The following is a 23,193-nucleotide window of genomic DNA, read 5'->3' as shown; positions in this document are numbered from 1 at the left end:
AAAAAGTATCAAAGTAGAAGTTTTAATTAGACCGTGTTAAAGGAGTAGAGCAGTAACATGCTAAGCATTAAAAATTACATGCTACATTTATGTGTAAATTATGTGACTTACATGGCACGCTATATAATAACAAGTAAGTTAATTTCTGAACTTACTTTTACCCAGTGCCATTCAGCGACTACCTCAACAGACCAAGAAGGATAAAGTTCTTCCTTTACAAAACGCAGGTGCTTCTGTCTATTGGTCACCCAAGTAATAACAAGGCAGTTTGGAGCAGCCAGTTTAGGGATAAGTATCTCCTTTATTTGCAGTGGTGATAAATAACTGTACCTACAAATAAACAGAAAAAAAATATTAGCAAAATTCACTTCAAAAAGGAAGAATAAGCAGAGAAAAGACCCATATAATACTGACTCCACAAACACAGAGCTCTTATAGCAGTTTATTTATATAACTAAATATGAGGCCACAGTGACACCCAGTGGACATACTATTACATGCAAATTGGAATTAACCCATTTTCATTTTTAACAGTGAAAAATTGCCAGGCTATATTTATCATTTTTAACTGTATTACATTTCAGTAATTTCACTAATATGCTTTTCTCCCACTCAAAATTAAACAAACATTATTGATTGTTTTTCCTAATCCTACAATATACAGGGACCCTATCACAGTGAGTCTTGAAACCACCAACCCTCAGTCTATCATCCTGCTTCTTTTTTATTCCCAATCAATTCTACTGGGCTCTCTGAGACCTTCATACTTTCATTTTTTAAATATTCTATATAGTTGTGCACCTCTGTTAATGAACAGTACAAACTTTGATTTCTCTTGCTAAAACTACTTGCTCTATAGTATCCAATTTAAAGAATGTGGCCCTTTCTCTAACACTCAATACACACCAGAAAGAGAGAAGGGTCAATATTCTCCTAGCTCTCTTATTGCTGCTTCTAGGCTATACTCCTCCATCTGCATAAAATCCACTTCTCCTTGAGGGACATGCCATCCAGCTATGCTAGACTGTAATGTTCTATCAAACCCATTTCTTCCGCACTCCCCATAATCGATGAAGCCTTAAGCTCTAAGAACCTTCTCCCTTACCAACACAAATCTTGCCATTATCCTGGGCAATTTCAAGACACAATTTATATAATGTGCACACCTTGCCTAATCTTCCCGTAAACAAATACAATTACATTCATCTCAATATTCCATTCCCAGTGACCCCAACCTGGACCTTGGCATCACTCATACTTAATTCCATCTCAAACTAAACACCAATCTCTGGCAGTAAATACCTATCTCTTACCTATTCTTTAACCTTACCAAAGCATCCCATGACCCATCCCTCTACTTTTACTGAGTCTATCATTTCTTCCTGACCACATGCTCCTCTTCTCCACAGACTAGCAATCATCAATCATTTCACTGTCCTCTCATTAGCACCCTAAATTCCCATCCCCTCTTTATCCTTCACCCCACAGCTCCTTCAAACCTCCAATCTTCAAATCAACTTCCACACAATTCACTTCTACTTCCTCATATGGGGAAAATCTGATGGTGAAAAACGCAGAAGTGAAGAATTGGCTCAATTAAACCCATTGAGGCTCTCAAAACTACTAAAACTACTCATCAATTCTTTTATTTATTCTTGGTCAACTACAAACCCTCATCTCTTTTCAAATCTCTTGCCCAAATTCACTATTAGCAGATGAAGTTAACTCATATTATCAGTAAAAATAAAAGCCAACAGACTCCTTCAATTTCCTAACCCTCTCTTCTTATATACCTTCACTTATTTCTATACATTTCCTCTTAAATGAAATGGTATGGCTTCACCTATTTAAAGCTTATCAGTCCAGCTGTGTTCTCTTATTCCCATTTTCTACTATCTTATAATGCTAATTATTCCTCTCCTTTGTATTTCAACCTCACTAGTAGTTCCTTACCATCAGCCTCAATATTAAAGGAAGAAAAGAAGAGAGAAAGAGGGGAAGGAGGTAGTGGAAGAGAAAAAAGACAAGAAATTCCCTCAATTCAGTCTTCTAATGTCTACATCTAACCTAAGGACTGGTATGCATTTAGTCTTTCTACTTTCTTTTATGTTATTCCTCAATGGACTATAATAGGCTCCTACTATTATACCTGTTCTAGAAAAAGTAAATGACATCCTAAAGGCCAAATGCAATAAATACTGGAATCCAACTCTCATACACAGCAACTGTATGATATAAGGAAGTGATCAATAAGTATTTTCTTAAACAAATAAGTAAAATAATTCAGATCTCCTGCACCCAAGTTTTCTGCCATCCAGACCAGTGCTCTTCCAGTAGGCTAGCATTTCATATAATCAAAGTGACAATTTAAAAAAAAACTAAAGGGAGCCTGGGTGGCCCAGTCATTAAGCATCTGACTTTGGCTCAGATCATGATCTCACACACAGTTTGTGAGCTCGAGCCCCGCTTTGGGTGAGCCCCACTTCTCCCTCTCTCTCTCTCTCTCTCTCACTCTCCCTCTACCCCTCCTGGAATTCTTTCTCTCTGCCCCTTGCTCTTTCAAAAAAAATTTTTTTTTTTTTTAAATTTTTTTTTTTTCAACGTTTATTTATTTTGGGGACAGAGAGAGACAGAGCATGAACGGGGGAGGGGCAGAGAGAGAGGGAGACACAGAATCGGAAACAGGCTCCAGGCTCTGAGCCATCAGCCCAGAGCCCGACGCGGGGCTCGAACTCACAGACCGCGAGATCGTGACCTGGCTGAAGTCGGACGCCTAACCGACTGCGCCACCCAGGCGCCCCCAAAAAAATTTTTTTTAATTAATTTAAAAAATTAAAAGCTTGGGGCTCTTGGGTGGCTCAGTCAGTTGAGCATCCGACTTCAGCTCAGGTCATGGTCTCACAGTTCATGAGTTCAGGCCCCGCATCGGGCTCTGCGCTAACAAACAGCTCAGAGCCTGGAGCCTCCTTCGGATTCCGTGTGTGTGTGTGTGTCTCTCTCTCCCCCCCCCTGCTCATGCTCTGCCGCTATATCTCAAAAATAAATAAATGTTAAAAAAAAATTGTTTTAATTAAAAACTAAGTTTGCCACAGTGTGAAAAACATCAAGTCAAAAATTTGAAGTCTGATGTTCCCAATAACTACAGATTCTTTGACTGTCTTAATTTTATTTAATTGGGTTTATTTGCCAGGGGTAGTGGAGAATGAAATATTCCATTTATTAGTGTTATTCTCCTAGAAGTTATTCAACAAATTCTAAAATATGCATCTTTATCACCAAGGTAGTATTCTAGGCAAAAAATGTTTAACCTGAATCTAATCATGAAAAAATAATCAGACAAATCCAAATGGTAGGAAATCTACAGAGAAGTGGCATGGGATCTTAAAAAAGAGTCAATAACCTGAAAAAAAAAAAAAAAAAAAGCCAGGAGATGGTTGTGCAGTAAAGGAATAAAAAAAAAAAATAAAGACCAAACGTAATGTATGATCCTCGATTAGAGCTTAAATCTGAAAACCAAAAAGAAAAATATAGCCATAAATAATAGTTTGAGAAGAGATAAAAAATATATATGTATATTAGTATTTAATGTATATTTGATACTATTATATTTGACAATATTAAACTTTATTGGGAGTAATACTGGTATTATAGTTATGTAGGAGAATATACTTGTTTTTAGGAGACACATGCAAAAGAATTTGTGGTTGAAAGCATGATGTCTGCAACATCAGATAAAAAAGCAGACAGATGGAGAGAGAGAAAATACACACAAATGTGGTACAATATTAATAACTGATGAATCTAGAAGAAAGGTAATTTGACATTCATGTACTATTCTTTCAAATTTTCTCAAAATTTGGAATTTTTTAAATCAAAAGTTAAGAGAAAGAAGCAATACAATAAACATTACAAAAAGATCATAAAGACACACCTATAAGCTAAATGGGAGGAAAAAAACAAAAAAAAAAGTCAAAATATGCTGTGTAAAACCATTACAAAATATTATAAAAGGAATAAGTCTATTTTTCTGATTTATAAAAGCTGCCCCCAAAAATGCAGGACTTGTTTACTTTTTTAAAGTTTTACTTTTCTAAAACTTCTAAAAAGGATAAGAATAACCTAAAAAACTATCAATTTTCATTAAAGTAAAAAGCAAATGAAATTTAGACTGAATATTTTTTTTTAATGTTAACATTTATTTATTTTTGAATGAGACAGAGACAGAGTGCAAGCTGAGGAGGGGCAGAGAGAGAGGGAGACACAGAAACTGAAGCAGGCTCCAGATGTGGGACTAGACTCACAGACTGCGAGATCATGACCTGAGCCGAAGTCAGCCGCTTAACCAGATGTCCCTAAACTGAATATTTTAAAAAGTAATTCTTAGAGCATCTGACTTCAGCTCAGGTCATGATCTCACAGTTTGTAGGGTCAGCCCCGTGTCGGGCTCTGTGCTGATAGCTCAGAGCCTGGAGCCTGCTTTGGATTCTGTGTCTCCCCTCTCTCTGCCCCTCTCCTGCTCGCACTCTGTCCCTCTCTGTCTCTCAAAAATGAATAAACATTAAAAAAAAAATTTTTTAAGTAATTCTTAGAGAAAACTGGAATACATTACCAAAGAATATTATAAAATTGGACTCTTTGATTCTTTTCAATTTAACACTTAACTCTAATAATGAGAAGCAATTGGGAACGGTCTTTTCAACAAATGATGCTGGGACAACTGGATATCCAAATGCAAAAGAATAAAATTGTGATTTTATCTGATTTCATATATAAAATTAAACTCAAAATGGGTCAAAGCCCTAAATATGAGAGCTGAAACTCTTAGAAAAAAGGTGTACATCATTGTGACCGTGATTAAGGCAATGGTTTCTTTTTTTTTTTTTTTTTGAGAGAGAGAGCAGGCACAAGTGAGCAAGGGGCAGAGAAAGAAATAGAGAAGTGGGGCTCACCCAGAGCTCATGTTTTACCCAAAGCAGGGCTCGTGCTCTCACCAAGCAGGGCACAAGCTCACCTGAAGCAGGGCTCGATGTGGGACTCAAACTCATGAACTATGAGTCAAATGCTTAATGACTGAGCCACCCAGGTGCCCTAAAGGCAATGGTTTCTTAAACACAATACCAAATGCACAAGCAACAAAGGTTAAGTTTGACTTCCACAAAATGTAAAACTTTGTGCTTTGAAAATAGTAGAAATTAAGTGAAAAGGCAACATGGCAAATAGGAGAAAATACTTACCAATCATACAAGGTAAGGGCCTAGAATCCAGAATATATAAAGAACTCTTAGAAATCAACAAAAGACAAATAACTTTAAAATGTGCAAAGGATCTGAACAGTCAATTCTCCAAAGAATATATACAGATGATCAATAAGGACATGAAAAGATGCTCAATACCGTTAGTCATTAGAGAAATGCAAATCAAAACCACATCACTTTATGCCCATCAGGATGGCTATAATTTAAAACAAACATCAACAGGGGCGCCTGGGTGGCGCAGTCGGTTAAGCGTCCGACTTCAGCCAGGTCACGATCTCGCGGTCCGTGAGTTCGAGCCCCGCGTCAGGCTCTGGGCTGATGGCTCAGAGCCTGGAGCCTGTTTCCGATTCTGTGTCTCCCTCTCTCTCTGCCCCTCCCCCGTTCATGCTCTGTCTCTCTCTGTCCCAAAAATAAAAAAAAATAAAAAAAAAACGTTAAAAAAAAATAAATAAAATAAAAAAAAATAAAAACAAACATCAACAATAAAAACAGAAAATAAGGGTCACTAAGAATGTAGAGAAACTGGAACCCTCATACACTGCTGGTAGGAATGGAAAATGGGAAATGACACATACAATGTGAAAAATAGTTCAGGGGCGCCTGGGTGGCTCAGTCGGTTGAGTGTCTGACTTCGGCTCAGGTGATGATCTCACGGCTCATGAGTTCGAGCCCTGCGTTGGGCTCTGTGCTGACAACTCAGAGCTGGAGCCTGCTTCTGATTCTGTGTCTCCCTCTCTCTCTGCCCCTAACCCACTCACATTCTGTCTCTGTCTCTCTCAAAAAGCAATAAACATTAAAAAAAAAAGAAAAGAAAAGAAAAATAGTTCAGTGGTTCCTCACGAGCTAAAGGTAGAATCACCACATGATGCAGCAACTCTATTTCTAGGTAAATACCCAAGATAATTGAAAACATGTTGCCTGGAATTAGTCAACTACAATGCCTGAAGGAACAGGCCTTAAGACTGCCTCTCTTCTACAACTAACTAGTTTGGGCAGTTTCTAAAACCACTCTGAAGTTCAATAATTTGTCAAAATGACTCATAGAACTTACTGAAAGCTATTATAATCATGATTACAATTTGTTATAGAAAACGATTTACTACAGTTTATCATGTAAAGGTTATTACGCTTTATTACAGATTAAAATCAGGCAAAGGAAGAAATTCAGAGCAGAGCGGGGTTGGGGGGGGCGCTTCCAAACACAAAGCCTCCAATGGTCCTTTCCCATGAAGTCAGAATGCATTACCCTCCTGGCATCAATGTGTGATAATGCACACAGAGTATTAATAACCAGGGAAGTTCACCCCAGCTTCAGTGTCCAGAGTTTTAACTGGAGATGCATTACATACGCATGACAGAGTGACTAATTGCCCAGGTGGTTGAACTCAGTCTCCAGGTCAACTAATACCATTGGGACTCAAAGCTCCTACCTTAAATGACACCAGACTATCTCTAGTGTAGAGAGTCCCTACCCTAAAACTGTTTATGTAACCAGTCTCCCAACTTCCCCACCTCCCAACTCAAGCACACTAAAATAAAAATAATCCTATCAGGTATAATATAGATTACCTCCCAGAAGCTGAAGACAAAGGTCAAACTTCTGTTTGGGCAAGTCCAAATTCTTTAATACATGTGTTCATGGAAAAGCTTATATACAAATGCTTATAGCACCATTACAGCCAAAAGCTGGAAATCATGCAAACATCACCAACTGCTGAACCTATAATATATTAAGGTGTATATATATATATATATGTATATATATATATACCTCGATATATATGGATATATATGGATGTATAGATGTATCCATTCAATGGAATATTGTGCAGCCATTAAAAAGAATGAAATACTGATATATGCTAAAACATGGATGAAACATGAAAACAAATATCAAATGAAGCAAGCCAGACACAAAGGCCACATGTTATATCATTTCATTTACATGTAATGTCCCAAAAGGTAGGTTCATAGAGACAGAAGGAAGATTAATGGCTGCCAGTGTATGGGCAAAAAGGGGAACTGAGAAGAACAAGGATTCTTTTGGGAGTGATGGAAATATTCCAGAATAATATAAGGTAATAGTTGGACAACATTGTAAATGAATTAAACCACTAAACTGTACACTTTAAAGTGGAGAAAATGGTTAATTTTATCTCAGTTGTTTTTTTTTTTTAATTTTTTTTTTCAAAGTTTATTTATTTTTGGGACAGAGAGAGACAGAGCATGAACGGGGGAGGGGCAGAGAGAGAGGGAGACACAGAATCGGAAACAGGCTCCAGGCTCCGAGCCATCAGCCCAGAGCCTGACGCGGGGCTCGAACTCACGGACCGCGAGATCGTGACCTGGCTGAAGTCGGACGCTTAACCGACTGCGCCACCCAGGCGCCCCTTCTTTTTTTTTTTTTAAATTTTTTTTTTCAAAGTTTATTTATTTTTGGGACAGAGAGAGACAGAGCATGAACGGGGGAGGGGCAGAGAGAGAGGGAGACACAGAATCGGAAACATCAGTTTTTAAAAACCTATATTAGCACCCTTCTCTCAAAGAGCACACAATCTAATGTTTATAATATAATAACAAAAGAAAAAAGAGATCACTCACCCTTGTAACTAAAATACAGAACAGACTGAAAGCATTAAAATTTGCTAAGAGGGTCCAACATGTCAACATAAGACTCTGAACTCACCTCCTCCCACATGCTAAATCTAGGCCTATATAGAGACAATTCCTCTGGAAGAAGACAGGGCTGATTACACAGCTTCAACACAACAAATGGTAAAGGGACCAATAGGAAAAAGTAGGAGAAATATGGATAAAACAGGAACCCCACTCCTGACTAGGTGACCTAGAGGAGAGAAGGGCATTGATGAGAGGCCAGCACACTGACTCACCTGCTCTCAGGCATAGCAGTTGAAAAGGCAAATAGACTGTAAATGAAGGAAATACATTTACTCACACTAGAGCATTGAATAAATAGGTATAAAACCACTGGAACTCTCACTGGGGTTAAGAGGCATTTTTACATTCTACATCCACCTTCATACCATAAACAAGACCAGGGTCCAGGTACTCTACCAACTTGCTAGGGTCACCCCAGCATGCTCTAGACCTCTGGCCCACACCAGCTCCAGCTATCCCTCAAAGACAGCCCCCACACAGTACACAGGTCCCTAGCCATGTCAGCCCTAGCTCCAGCAATCCTGCCAAGTCAGCCCTGACATAACACCCTCCAGAACCCAATGGGCCTATGCCAAATCCAGCCATTCCACAAAGGCAGCCCAGCATAGCACATCCACATAGGACATACCCAGCCTACACCCACTCCAGCTCCACCATGTCCACAGAGGTAGCCACAGCACATGTCCCAGGACCTCCAAGCCATGCCCATTCCAGCTCTAGCCAGCCTGCCAAAGTCATCAGGCACACTGCCTACACAGCAGGCAGTCCTACACAAGGCCACTCCTTCAATACCAAGAAAGTTAGCTCTTTTAACTAATTCATACAAACACACACAGAAAGTCAAACAAAATGAGACAGAGAAATACATTCCAAACACCAGAAAAAAAGAAAAACCTAAAGAAAAGAAGATAAGTAATTTACCTGATAAAGAGTTCAAAGTAATGGTCATAAAGATGCTCACCAAATACAGGAGAAAAATGGAAGAACACAGTGAGAACTTCAACAAAGAGAAAGAAAATATTAAAAAAGAACCAATCAGAGCTGAGGAATAACTGAAATGAAAAATACACTAAAAAGAACCAAAAGCAAATTACATAAGAGAGAAGGATGAATCAGCAATCTGGAAGAGAGAACAGTTGAAATTATACAATGAGAACGGCAAAGAAGATTTTTTTAAGGAGGATAGTTTTAAGGGCCCTCTAGAACAACAAGCATACAACATTCTCATTATATGGGTCCCAGAAGGAAAAGAGAGAGGAAAACTGCCAGAAAATTTGAAGAAATAATGCCTGAAAACTTCCCTAACTTGGGAAAGGAAATACATACCAAATGCAGAAAGCATAAAGAGCCCCTAATAAAATGGGCCCAAAGAGCTCCAACAAGACATATTATAAATAATAAAATAGCAAAAGTTAATGAGAGAATGTTGAAAGCAGCAATAAAAAAAACCAATAGTAATAAATGAGGAAAACTACATAAGATGATCAGCTCATTTTTACTTTAGAGAGAGAAAGAGAGAGAGAGCACACACACAAGCTGGGGAGAGGGACTGAGAGAAAGAGAGAATCTCGAGCAGGCTCCATGCTCTGTACAGAGCCTGATGCAGGGCTAGATCCCATGGCCCTGGGATCACGACCTGAGCAAAAATCAAGAATCAGACACTACACTAAACCAAATGAACCACCCAGGCACCCTGATCAGCTCATTTTTCAGCAAAAACTTTGCAAGCCAGAGGGAGTACCAGGATATATTTAAAGTGCTGAAAAGGTAAAACTTACAACCAAAAATACCCAGCAAGGCTGTCATTCAGAATTGAAAGAGAGATAAAGGGTTTCCCAGACAAGCAAAAACTAAAGGAATTCATCCTAAACCAGCCTTACAAGAAATGTTAAAAGATCTTCTTCAAGCAGAAAATAAAGTACCATCACTAAAAATAGGGAAATATATGAAAGAAAAAAATCTCACTCATAAAGGCAAAAACTATAGTAAAGGCAGCAGTAGATGAACCAATTAAAAAGTTAGTATTAGGATAAAGACAAAAAAAGTAAACTTGGGCACCTGGGTGGCTCAGTCGATTAAGCATCCGATTAAGTATCTGATTTTGGCTCAGGTCATGATCTCACAGTTCGTGAGTTTGAGCCCTGCATAGGGCTCTCTGCTGTCAGTGCAAACCCTGCTTCAGATCCTTTTTCTCCCTCTCTCTCTGCTCCTCCCCAACTTGCACATGCGCATGTATGCACACATACTCTCCTTCTCTCAAAAATAAACATTTTTTAAAACTTAAACTCAACTATAGCTACAATAAGTAGTTAAGGGATACAAAATTTAAAAAGATGTAAAATATGATGTCAAAAACAGAAACAACAGATATACAAAACATAAAGACAAAAGAACCCAAACATAACTCTAAAGAAAACCATAAAATCACAAGGGAAGAGACCAAAGGAAGGACAAAGAAACACAGAAGAACTACAAAAACAACCAAAAAACAATTAAGATGTCAGTAAGTACATACCAATCAATAATTACTTTAAATAAAATGGACTAAAATGTTCCAGTCAAAAGACATAGGGAAGCTTAATGGCTAAAAAAATAAGATCCATCTATATGCTGTCTGGAAGAAACTCACTTCACATCTAAAGTCACATATAGACTAAAAACATAAAGTGATGGAAAAAGGTACTCCATGCAAATAAAAATAAAATGAAGGCTGAAGTACCAATACGCATATCAGACAAAATAAACTTTACAACAAAAGATAAAGAAGAGCATTACATAATGACAAAGGAGCCAATCCAAGAAGATGATACAACAGTTACAAATATTTATGAGCCCAACATAGTAGCATCTAAATATTTAAAGCAAGTATTAAAAGACCTAAAGGAAGAAATTGACGTTAATACAATAATAATAGGGGACTTCAATACCCCACTTACATCAATGGATACATCATCCAGATAGAAAATCAATAAGGAAATATTGCCCTTAAACAACACACTACACCAGATGGATGTAATAAATATATACAGCACAATTCACCCCAAAACTGCAGAATGCACATTTTTTTTTAATGGCACATGGAACATTCTTTAGGACAGGTCATGTGGTAGGCCACAAAACAAGTCTCAATAAGTTTAAAAAGACATGGAGCATCTTTTCCAACCACAATAGTATGAAACTAGAAATCATTTATAAGACAAAAACTAAAAAAAAACCCATAAACATGTGGAGACTAAAAACTGTTACTGAACAACCAATGAGTAAACAAAGAAATCAAAGAGGAAATCAAAAAATACTTTGAGACAAATGAAAATAGAAACACACAGGGTGCCTGGTGGCTTAGTTAAGTGTCCAGCTCTTGATTTCAGCTCAGGTCATGATCTCAGGGTCATGGAATTGAGCCCGTCTGCTTAAGATTCTCTTTCTCTCCCTCTGCACCCCCCCCCCACTTGCATTCTCTCTCCAAAATTAAAAAAGAAATAGAAAAGAAAAGAAAAGAAAAGAAAAGAAAAGAAAAGAAAAGAAAAGAAAAGAAGGAAAGGAAAGGAAAGGAAAGGAAAGGAAAGGAAAGGAAAGGAAAGGAAAGGAAAGGAAAATGGAAACACTTTTCCGTCTTTTTGCAACTTTCCAAAATTGCAGCAAAAGCAGTTCTAAGAGAGACATTCATAGTGATACAAACCTACCTAAGAAAACAAGAAAAATCCCTGAGGTTTGGCTGTAGGGTACTTGGGTGTTTGGGAAGGAAGAATTTTTAAGTTTACAGGTCTAATAATTAGGAAACCAAATTACTATACTTATTGATAACTGAGAATTCTGTAATTTGGAGTAAACATGTACTAAAATGAAAAGGGGCTTTCAGTTGAGGCTAGGGAGAATAAACTGTTTTCCCAAAAGGACACTGTGACAGCTGTGTGTCAGACCTCTTGAAGCTGGCATGTGGGGGCATAAATGAGGGTTCTTGCTTTCCAGAAAGGAAGGGAAGTTGTGGATAGTCTGTATGGTTGGCCTGCTGGGTAGTGACACTCAGGCTGGTCCCAGGCCACGAGCAACAGCTGAGATGAGATGTAGAAAGAAGGGGCAATAAAGCAGCTTGTAGCAGAAAAAAGAAAAAGAAGAAAGAAGAAAAATCCCAAATAAACAATATAACCTAAACTAGAAAAATAAGAACAAAGCCTAAAGTTAGTAGAAAAAAGGAAATAACAAAGTTTAGAGTGGAAATTAAAAAAAAAAAAGATTATAGTGGCATAACTGAAATAGAAACTAAAAAAGAAGAACAAGAAGAAGAACAAGAAGAAGAACAAGAAGAAGAACAAGAAGAAGAAGAAGAAGAAGAAGAAGAAGGAGGAGGAGGAGGAGGAGGAGGAGGAGGAGGAGGAGAAGGGGAGCAGGAGGAGGAGGAGGAGGAGGAGGAAGAAATCAATGAAACTAAAATCTGGTTCTTTAAAAAGTTAAAATTGAAAAACCCTAGTCAGACTCATCAAGAAAAAAGAAAGGGCTCACATGAATAAAATCAAAAATGAAAGAGAAGTTACAACTGAAACCACAGAAATACGTAGGAGACTATGTATCACAGAAGAGTACTAAAAAGAATTATGTGCCAACAAAATGGAAAACATTGAAGAAATGCATAAGTTCCTGGAAACACACAACCTTACAAGACTGAATCACAGAGAAATAGAACATCTGAATATACCAATTACAAGTAATGAAATTGGATCAGTAATTTAAAAATTCCCAGAAAACAAAAGTCCAAGACCAGATTGCTTCATATATGATATCTACTAAACATTTAAAGAGTTAGTAACTATTCTTCTCAAATTATTCCAAAAAATTGAAGAGGAAGAAATTCTTCTAAACTCATTTTACAAGGCCAGCAGAACCCCAATACCAGAATCAGACAAAGATACCACTAAAAAAGAAAATTACAGGCCAATATCCCCAATAAACACAGATGCAAAAATCCTCTTCGAAATATTAGTAAATCAAAATCAACATGTTAAAAGGATCATACACAATGACCCAGTGGAATTTACCAATATAATGTACCACATTAACAAAATTAAAGATAAAATATGATCACCTCAATAGATGCAAAAAAAGCATTGACATATACAACATCCATTTATGATAAAAACCCTAAAAAAGTGGATACAGAAAGAACACACCAAGTATAATAAAGGCCATATGTGATAAACCCTCAGCTAAAATCATACTGAGTGGTGAAAAGCTGAAAGCATTTCCTCCAAGATTAGGAGCAAGACAAGGATACCCATTCTCACCACTTATTCAGCATAGTACTGGAAATCCTAGCCACATCAATTAGGTAAGAAAAAAAAAAATTAAAGGCATCCAAATTGAAAAAGAATAAGTAGAACTATCACTACTTGCAGATGACATAATAATCATCTATAGAAAACCATACGGCTCCACTGAAAAACTATTAAAACTAAAAAAATAATTCAGGAAAATCTCACAATACCAAATGAACATACAGAAATCCAACCCATTTCATTTATGTACACTAATAATGAGCTATCAGAAAGAGAAGTTAAGAAAACAATCCCATTTACAATTGCACCAAAAAGAATAAAATACCTAGGAAAAAATTTAACCAAAGAAGTGAAAGACCTGTACTCTTGAAAAGTGTAAGACATAGATGGAAAAAACTGAAGACAAGACAAATAAATGGAAATATACACTGTGCTCATGGACTCGAAGAATTAGTATCGTGAGGACGTCCACACTACACAAAGCAATCTACAGATTTAACGCAACCCCTATCAAAATACCAATGGCATTTTTAACAACTAGAACAAAGAATCCTAAAATTTGTATGGAACTACAAAAGCCCTAAATAGCAAAAGTGGTCTTAAGAACAAAGCAGGAAGATCGTGCTGATTTCAAAGTATATTAAATGTACGATAATGGTACAAAGAAACACACATACATCAACAAAACAGAATGGAGAGCCCAAAAATGAGCCCATACATGTACAATCACCATTTAGCAACTACCTTAAAAATAAGTGATTTGGGCAAGACTCATCAATGGATGCTGTATTACTTTTTTATTGCTACTTTCAAAAATGTCAATTGCCAGGATGCCTGGATAGCTCACTTGGGTTAAGCATCAAACTTCAGCTCAGGTCATGGTCTCACGGTTCATGAGCTCCAGTCTCAAATCAGGCTCTGTGCTGACAGCTCAGAGCCTGGAGCCTGCTTCAGATTCTGTGTCTCCCTCTCTTTCTGTCTCTCCCCTGCTCATGCTCTGTCTCTCTCTCAAAAATAAACATAAAAAATAAAAAAATTTTTTAAATGTCAATTTCCTGAAACACCTGAGAAAAGTTCCTGAGAAAAGACTCAGGAACTTCCAAATTAAAGGATACTAAAGAGACATGACAACTGAATATAAGGCATGATCCAGGATTTTATTTTGCCAAAAATTTCCGGGATAACTGATAACCTGAATAAGGTCTATATATGAGATACTAGTGCTATATCAATAACAGTACTATATCAATGTTAATTACCTATTTTGACAATTGCATTATGATTGCATGTGAGAATTTCTTTGTTTTTAGGAAATATAGAATGAAATATTTCAGAGTAACTTTTTCTCTTAAATAACTTATTTTCAAATGGCCTAGAAAAAATTATGTATAGATATCTACATACAAACACACACATAGAGGATACAAGAATACTCTGTATGATTCTTGCAACTTTAAGAGAAAAATATCCCAGCTCATAAACAAAAAACGACAAGAAAACTGGAGATAATTGTGGAGATAAAGAAATTTCACATGAAGTTGAAGTCAAGGTAATAGGAAGTGTTCAAGTCTAGACCTGAACATTCAGAGGAAATATAACTGAAGATATTCACTAGTATAAGAGAGGAACACTTAAAGTTTAAAAAAAAAAACTATTAAAAGGAAATGTCCTCGAGGCACCTGGGTGGCTCAGTCCATTAAGCAGACTCTTCAGTTTGGCTCAGGTGGTGCCTTACAGTTTGTGAGATGGAGCTCTGCACTGGGCTCTGTGCTGACAGCATGGAGCCTGCTCTGGATTCTCTCTCTTTGTCTCTCTCTCTCTCTGCCCCTCCCCCCGCTCAAAATAAATAAAAAAAAGAAAAAGGACAGGCGCTTGGCTGGCTCAGTCAGTTACACGTTCAACTTCGGCTCAGGTCATGATCTCATGGTCTGTGAGTTTAAGCCCTTCATGGGGACCTGTGCTGACCACTCCGAGCTTGGAGCCTGCTTCAGATTCTGTCTCCCTCTCTCTCTGCCCCTCCCCCCATCTCTGCCCCTCCCCCTCCCTCTCTCAAAAATAAACATTAAAAAAAAAAAAGGAAATGTCCTCTTAGTAATTAAACTGATTACTCTAAGAGATGACATACAAAAAAGCTGACAAAGTAAAAAAGTTAAAGATAGGGTAGACAAATTCATTCATAGCAGCTACTGAGGAAAACTATACAAGCATACCTCAGAGATACTGCAGGTTCAGTTCCAGACCACCACAACAAAGCTAATATCACTTTAAAAAAGTGAGTCAAATTAATTTTGGGTTATGCTTATATTACACTCATCAACTAAGTATGCAACAGCAATATTTCTTAAAAAACAACATACATATTTCATTGCTAAAAAATGTAACCATCATCTGAGTTTTCAGTGAGTTAATCACTGATCACAGATCACTATAACAAATATAATGAAGAAGTCTGAGATATGGCAAAATGTGACAGAGAGACACAAAATGAGCAAATACTATTGGAAAAATGATGCCAAAGACTTGCTGAATGCAGGGTTGCCAAAAACCTTCAATTTAAAAAAAAAAAAAAAAGGCAATAACTGCAAAGCACAACAAAGTGAAGCACAATAAAACAAGGTATGCCCATATTTTGGTACATATTTTCAAAGTTAAAAATTTGATATCAAAGAAGGCAAAAATGTTGCCATTTGGTGTCATAGAAATATCCCTGAACTGGTTCAGTCAGTAACCTCAGTCATTAATAAGCATATCACTTGTGACACTTTTATTTTACCTATACATAGTTCTAATCCAAGAGAATTACCTATTTAGGGAAATTAAAAATTTAAGTGAAAAGGGGCACTTGGGTGGCTCAGTTGGTTAAGCATCTGACTCTTGATTTTGGCTCAAGCCCTGAGTTGAGCCACCACACTGGGCCTGGAGCCTGCATAAGATTCTCTCTCTCCCTCTCCCTCTCCCTCTGTCCCTCCCAGGCTCACGTGTGCCCTCTAAATAAATACATACAAACATATGTACATAGACACATAAATATTTTTAAAAATAAACAAAATTTAAATGAAAATATTTTAGTAGTTTCAGACAAACTTTATCTCAAAATAATGCTTTTGGCATATGTAACTAGAATTTACAAAGGACAATATCTTTTAGAAACCACATCTAATAGGTAATTTATTTATTCTTACCTGTTACTCCTTTTAACTGATTTGTTCTGCCATGGTGGATCTATCACAATTACATCATATGTTTTCCTACCTGAAAACAAACACAATGTATTTCAGAAAATACCTTCCATAGATGATCACTTTAAAAACTAAAGTGCAATGGGGCGCCTGGGTGGCTCAGTCAGTTAAGTGTCTGACTTCAGCTCAGGTCATGATCTCACGTTCTGTGAGTTCGAGCCACCCCGCGTCAGGCTCTGTGCTGACAGTTTGGAGCCTGGAACGTGCTTCAGATCCTGTGTCTCCCTTTCTCTCTGCCCCTCCCCCACTCACACTCTGTGTGTGTCTCTCTCAAAAATAAACATTAAAAAATAAATAAATATTAAAAGTGCATTTACTACAGATACAAATATAATGGGATGCAACAAAAGGATTTGTAGCATTTATTCAAATAGAATAATTTAACCTAGAAAAATTAAATTTCCCTTATAATTTAGTACAACTAGAATTTTAACATAATTTCACCTATTGCTATTTATTCAAAGACTACCTGAAAATAACTACAGCTCACTTAGCTAGATACCAATCATCTGTAAATGCCCTATAAATCTTTGTAGCCATGTTAATATGGTCCTTTCAAATGTAGGAGGGGTTAGTTTTTGGGGTTTTTTTGGGTTTTTTGCTTTACTTTTTTTAAACTTTCTTTTGAAATAATTTATCTTAAACCTGATATGCCCACCATAATATAACTTCCCCAATTGTCTATAATTGCCTTTTTCTGGCCCAGGATCCAAACCAGGATCACACATTGCATCTAGTTGCCATGTGTCCTCAATCTCTTCCACTCTGGAAAAGTTCGTCTTTTTTTGTCATTTATTACCGACACTTTGAAGGCTACTGGCCACTTATCTTATAGAATGTCTCCTAATTTGGGTTTGGTACTTCCTCATGATTAAATTTAGTTATTAATTTTTGGCAAGAGTATTACCAAAGTAATCAGGAAATACGAGATGTCAAAATGTCTCATTATTGGTGATACTAACTCTAATCACTTGGTTAAAGTGCTGTCTACCAAGTTTCTCCAGTTTTCCCTTTGTAATTAATAAATATCATGTAAGGAGATATTTTCAGACCATGCAAATATCCCATATCTCATCTTTTCACCTACCACTTTGACATCCAATTACTATGGTGTTTGCCAGATAGAAACTTTCTAGTTCTATCAGTCTACCCACATTTATTAATTGGAATTTTACTGTAAGGAAGAGCTGTCCTTTTATAAACATAGCTTTTATAAACATAGCTATATTTTGGTAAATCTAGAATTTCATACATAATCAAAACAGTGCAAATTAAAATGAGGAAGTAACAGTTTTCAAACTATTAGAGTGACAAATATCAAAAAGAATGGAAAACAGCATTCAAAATAGCAAAATTTCCCATTAATTTATTATCCTGTCATCTACCCTGAAGAATCTGACATGAATAACCACTCGTATGTAACATGGCTTGATAGCAATTAAAAGAAGCTTTTCCTTAATGAACTATGTCAATTAATACCTTAAAATGTTGCTATTAAATGCCCAAATAACAATAAATAGCAAATTTAAATATTTCTTTCCTACCTCATCTCTTAGATTATAATAGTAACAATTTATTAAATACATATAAGTCCCTGACATAAGCAATTGATGCATATTAATTCACTTAATTCTTAAAATGACTTTCAGAAGTAGGTTATTATCATATCCATTTTATAAACTAGGAAACCAAGGCTCTTTTTATTAGCCCAAAGACTAACAGTAAAGCTTCAGAATCTAAATCCAAATTCAGCTGTGGACTTCAATCTTTAAATTGTGTTAACATTATACAGGAAAATATTTCAAGAAATTTTAGACAATAAATGTGAACATTAGCTTAATATGTAACCTAAAAGGTTATGGTGTAAATATTCATATCTGAAGTGTTTCTAATTTGCTATAAAGAAAAGTTAAATAAAATTGTTTAGGGGTGCCTAGGTGGTTCAGTTGGTTAAGCATCTGACTTCAGCTCTGGTCATGATCTCATGGTTTGTAGGTTCAAGCCCACGTTGGTCTCTGTGCTCACAGCTCAGAGCCTGGAGCCTGCTTTGGATTCTGTGTCTCCCTCTCTCTGTGACCCTCTCCTACCCACACTCTCTCTCCAAAAAAAATTTTTTAATTTTTTTTTTTTAATTTTAAATAAAATTGTTTGGCCAAAACCAAATGTATCCTGAATTCCAAAGTACAGAGCAGCAACTGTGTTTGCTCTCATGGGGACTAATTACTTTTTGATGCTTTGTTCATAATTCTTATTTTTTAATTTTTTTAATTTTTTAAACCCAAACTCAGCACTTTTAAAATTTTTAAACAAAAATTACACAGAGAAAATGAAGTGTTTACCCTATCCTCATAAAATGTTGACCCTCATTCAGCATTCAGACTAGCTCTTGACTTTTAATGCCACAGAAAAATTATATTTTTCTAATAGCATAATTACTTACAGTTCAGAAGTGGATGCATGCAAGAAATGTCAGACAAAAGAAAACTGCTTTTTGGTGGCACCAGGTATTTCTGTCCCATTAACGTAATGATTTTTGTAAAGCTAGAGTTGTTTTCAACAATCCGTGAAAATAAATCCTGTTCTGTAACAGACATATCCTCTTCCGTCAACTGTAATGCCTGCAGTTCCATTTCATTCAGAGAAGGCAAATGCTTTGCCATTGCACATAATTCTGACAAATTGCAGGTATCAAGTGGTAAAGTAATGGGCTCACTACACTTGTTCCATTTTTCAGAAAGTGGATGAAGAAAGCCACTTTTGAGGCCTTCTTGGATTAACTCCGAAGAGCCATCCAAAATCAGTCCCCTGATCTGTAAGAAAAATTTGTTACAGTATATTAAAAAGTCATTAACATTAAAACAATTACCTAAATAATGAAATTCCTACTATGTTTTGAGTATTTGAACTTATGGATGAAATCAATATTTTTAAAGCTTACACTAAAATAATTTTAACATACAATGTAAAAATAAAACTATGTGAGTATACCTTTGAAGTACTGTTTCTTAAATGTGGAATGAAACAAACCTCATAAATTCATTTACAGTTAAATAACTAAATAATGCACATTAAAAAAACACATTCTTAAAAATGTATTAAAACGAAGGGTGCCTGGGTGGCTCAGTCAAGCATCCAACTCTTGATTTCAGCTCAGGTCATGACCTCAGGGTCATGGGATTGAGCCCCAGGTTGGGCTCTGGCTGAGCATAGAGCCGATCAAAATTATCTCTATTCCTCTGCCCTTCCCTACTCACCGCCCCCCACCTCTTAAAAAAAAAAAAAAAAAGGTATTAAGATGAATTTGAAAAAAAACAAAACAAGGGTGAATTTGATAACATGCATGTTTCCAAAAGAAAGCAGAATTTCTAATCTGTAAAGCAAACTAAGTTTAAATCACATATAATATTGTTTCTTTAGTGATCCACTTTTAAAATAAACATACCTTTTAACTCTAATATAGTACTTAAATTGTAAAGAAAAAAGCAACTGTTGGGGCACCTGGGTGGCTCAGTCGGTTCAGTGTCCGACTTCAGCTCAGGTCATGATCTCGCAGTTTCTAAGTTCAAGGCCTGCATTGAGCTCTGTGCTGACAGCTTGGAGCCTGGAGCCTGCTTTGGATTCTGTGTCTCCTTCTCTCTCTGCCCCTCCCCCCAATCACACTCTGTCTCTCTCTCTCAAAAAATAAACATTAAAAAAAATTTTTTTAATAAAAAAAAAAGAAACTGTTAAATGAACATAAAAACACAGTTCTGTGAAAATATAACTACAATAATTATAAAATTGAAATCTAAGTTCCACTTCTGGACAAGATGGAGTACCAGAAGTCAGATTTCACTTTTCATCTGAAATTACTTTTTACGAATGTATAAAATGTATAATTTATTAAAAAGGCTTTCAGACCTTAGATGGATGTCAAATAATGAAGAACAGTGGTCCCTAAAAAAAAGGAGAAACAAAATGATTTCTCCAGCTTACTACCTTGAGAGTTTCCAGGCAGCAGCACAGAGAAGGAGACCCATTCAGAGTCCATGAGTTGACTTGGGAAGATGGGGCTGGAAAGGTCTGGAAAGGTCAAAGCAGCTAGAATTTGCCAGGCAGGATACCAAAGAGGAGACTACACAGAGAGTTCTTATAAGCTGCAGAAGGGTCCACTTAAGTCTACCCAAGGCCAGGGAAAGAAATAGATGTGAAATGATCATAGGAAACAATACACAGAGCTCATAGAGAGCTGGGAACAATGCTCCCAACAGCCAGAATGGAAAATCTCCTAATTTACAAAGCAACAGGTAGACTACTCAAAAGGGTATTGCCTCAATGTTGGGGAGAAAAATAGCTCTAAAATAAAGGCTGCTCTGGTTCTAACTAAAAAGCTTAGAGCAAGCTTCAAAACCTTTGTTTAAGAAAATCACAGGGTGCCAATATGGCGGAACAGCCTGGAAGTTTTTTGGGGGCCTCTCATCCCTGAAATGCAGCCAGATCAACACTAAACCATACTGTACACCTAGAAAACTGATGTGAGGGTTAACACAACAATCTGAACAACCTGAACCACAGAACTCGGCAGGTACATAGCATGGAGAGGTGAACTGGGGGAGAGAGAAACAGCGGAGGGTAGGGAGCTGTTTTTGCTTGTGGAGAGAGGATAGAGACAGGGGGAGAGCACAGGAAAGCATCCACCAACCCCCAAAAGCAGCTGGAGAGAAAAGAAAGAGTACGCAAGGGACTGAAAAAAGAAGTGGGGGAAAGGAGAAAGGAGAGGGTTTAAATTCCACTAAGACTCTATAAACAGAGGGAGCACAGAGTCTGAAACTCCACAGCTCATTACCCAGAGCTGCTGTGATAGGAACAGCGAATCCCCAGGAACAGAGAACGAGATCCAAGGGGTCCTCAGGCCACACAGGGAGAGGCGGTTCCCCTGCTATGAGGACATTTGGTGGAGGATGTGTGGTCACCCCATAGGCAAAGATCCCAGTGGACCTGAGAATGACCACATTGGCTGGTGCTGGAACAAGAAATTTAAGGGGGAAGCCTGGTGCCAGATGTGTGTTGTAATTTACCATAATCCCTGAAATGCTGCTGCTATACAATCACATGAACTTTTTCTGGGGCGGGCTAGCACCCAGCCACAGTCTTTGGGAATCAGCAGCAGCAGGGTCCCACGAATGTTCCTGGGAGCAGCCGAGCACCTGGCCATTGCTCAGTGAGATGCTCCGCCAGAGGGTCAGAATGGGTCAAAGTCACAGTCCCTCAGAAGTGAGGAGTTGGGAAATACAGCCATACCTGGGAAAAACCGAGGAGGGAGGTGCCACCTGGCAGCCTAATGGCTTGGTCATGGAATGTAAAAGTGGGGAGTGGATAGAACCGGAGACAAAGGAGAGGTGCTCGATTGCCAGTCAGGGAGAGCACAGAGTTCTGATACTAGAGTCTGGGTAGCTGGGTGACACCATACTCAGCCTTCACACACATGCGCATACACACCAACATGCACCACAACAATCCACCCCAGTAAGCTAAGCAGCGACATCTAATGGAGAATGGAGCCGTTACACTAAACCCCGCCCAACTTGGCCAACCTCGTGCTACAGGAACACAAGTCTCTCCACCTGCTTAGTTACAGACTATAAAGTGCTTCATAGCTTGACTTCTAGAGGAAACTGATGTAATTTCAATTATCTTCAGCCTCTTCCCTGGTCCATCTATTCAATTTTTTTCTTTTTCTTTTCTTATTCTTGAATACAGAAACAGAAGAAGTTTATTTTTATTTTCCATTTTTATTAAAAATATTTTTAATTTTTTATAATATTTTTCACTTTTCTGTAAATTTTTTACATTCTATTTTACTTCCATTATTTCATTTTATTATATTTTACTGTATTCACTTTTTCAAATTTTCAAACATTTTATTTTTCTGTTTTTCTTTTCTTATTTTTTCCTTTTCTTTCTTTTCATATCTTTCTCTTTTTTCTCTACTATACCAAGCTCCTTTAAACAAACGGACCAAAACACACCTAGGATCTAGCATCACTTATTCAATTTTTTTGTGCTGATTTAATTTTTTAATTTTATTTATTTTTTACCATATTAATTTCTTTTCTTCCTTCAAAATGATGAAACAAAGGAATTCACCCCAAAAGAAAGAATAGGAAGAAATGACAGCCAGGGACTTAATCAACACAGTACAAGCAAGATGTGTGAACCAGAATTTAGAATCACAATAATAAGAATACTAGCTGGGGTTGAAAATAGATTAGAATCCCTTTCTGCAGAGATAAAAGAAGTAAAAAATAGTCAGAATGAAATTAAAAATGCTATAACTGAGCTGCAATCACAGATGTATGCTGTGGCGGCAAGGATGGATGAGGCAGAACAGAGAATCAGCGAGGACAAACGTACAGAGAATAATGAAGCAGGAAAAAAAAAGGAGATTAAGGCAAAAGACCACGATTTAAGAATTGGAGAAATTAGTCACTCATTAAAAAAGGAACAACATCAGAATCATAGGGGTCACAGAAGAGGAAGAGAGAAATAGGGGTAGAAGGGTTATATGAGCAAATCATAGCAGAAAACTTTCCTAACCTGGGGAAAGACACAGACATCAAAATCCAAGAAGCACAGAGGACCCCCTTTAGATTCAACAAAAACTGACCATCAACAAGGCATATCATAGTCAAATTGACAAAATACTCAGGCAAGGAGGAAATCATGAGAGCAGCAAGGGAAAAAAGTCCTAAACCTACATGGGAAGACAGA

General features: G+C 37.2%; 1 protein-coding gene across 2 annotated transcripts in view; it reads right to left on the bottom strand.

Annotated features, from left to right (window-relative positions):
- The window catches only part of METTL4 (methyltransferase 4, N6-adenosine), a 57,613-nt gene that overhangs the window by 9,665 nt on the left and 24,755 nt on the right, over nucleotides 1-23,193 (bottom strand). For both annotated transcript variants that reach the window (XM_043558408.1, XM_043558409.1), the window contains exons 4-6: nucleotides 18,884-19,253; nucleotides 16,387-16,456; nucleotides 156-330 (exon numbers count right to left, since the gene is read on the bottom strand). In XM_043558408.1, coding sequence (XP_043414343.1) covers nucleotides 156-330; nucleotides 16,387-16,456; nucleotides 18,884-19,253 — 615 coding nt within the window. The remainder of the gene's footprint in view (nucleotides 1-155; nucleotides 331-16,386; nucleotides 16,457-18,883; nucleotides 19,254-23,193) is intronic.

Source organism: Prionailurus bengalensis, chromosome D3, assembly GCF_016509475.1.
Source record: "Prionailurus bengalensis isolate Pbe53 chromosome D3, Fcat_Pben_1.1_paternal_pri, whole genome shotgun sequence".
Taxonomy (NCBI): Eukaryota; Metazoa; Chordata; class Mammalia; order Carnivora; family Felidae; genus Prionailurus; species Prionailurus bengalensis.
The sequence above is the reverse complement of the archived record's forward strand: the minus strand, read 5'-3'. Positions and strand labels throughout refer to the sequence as shown.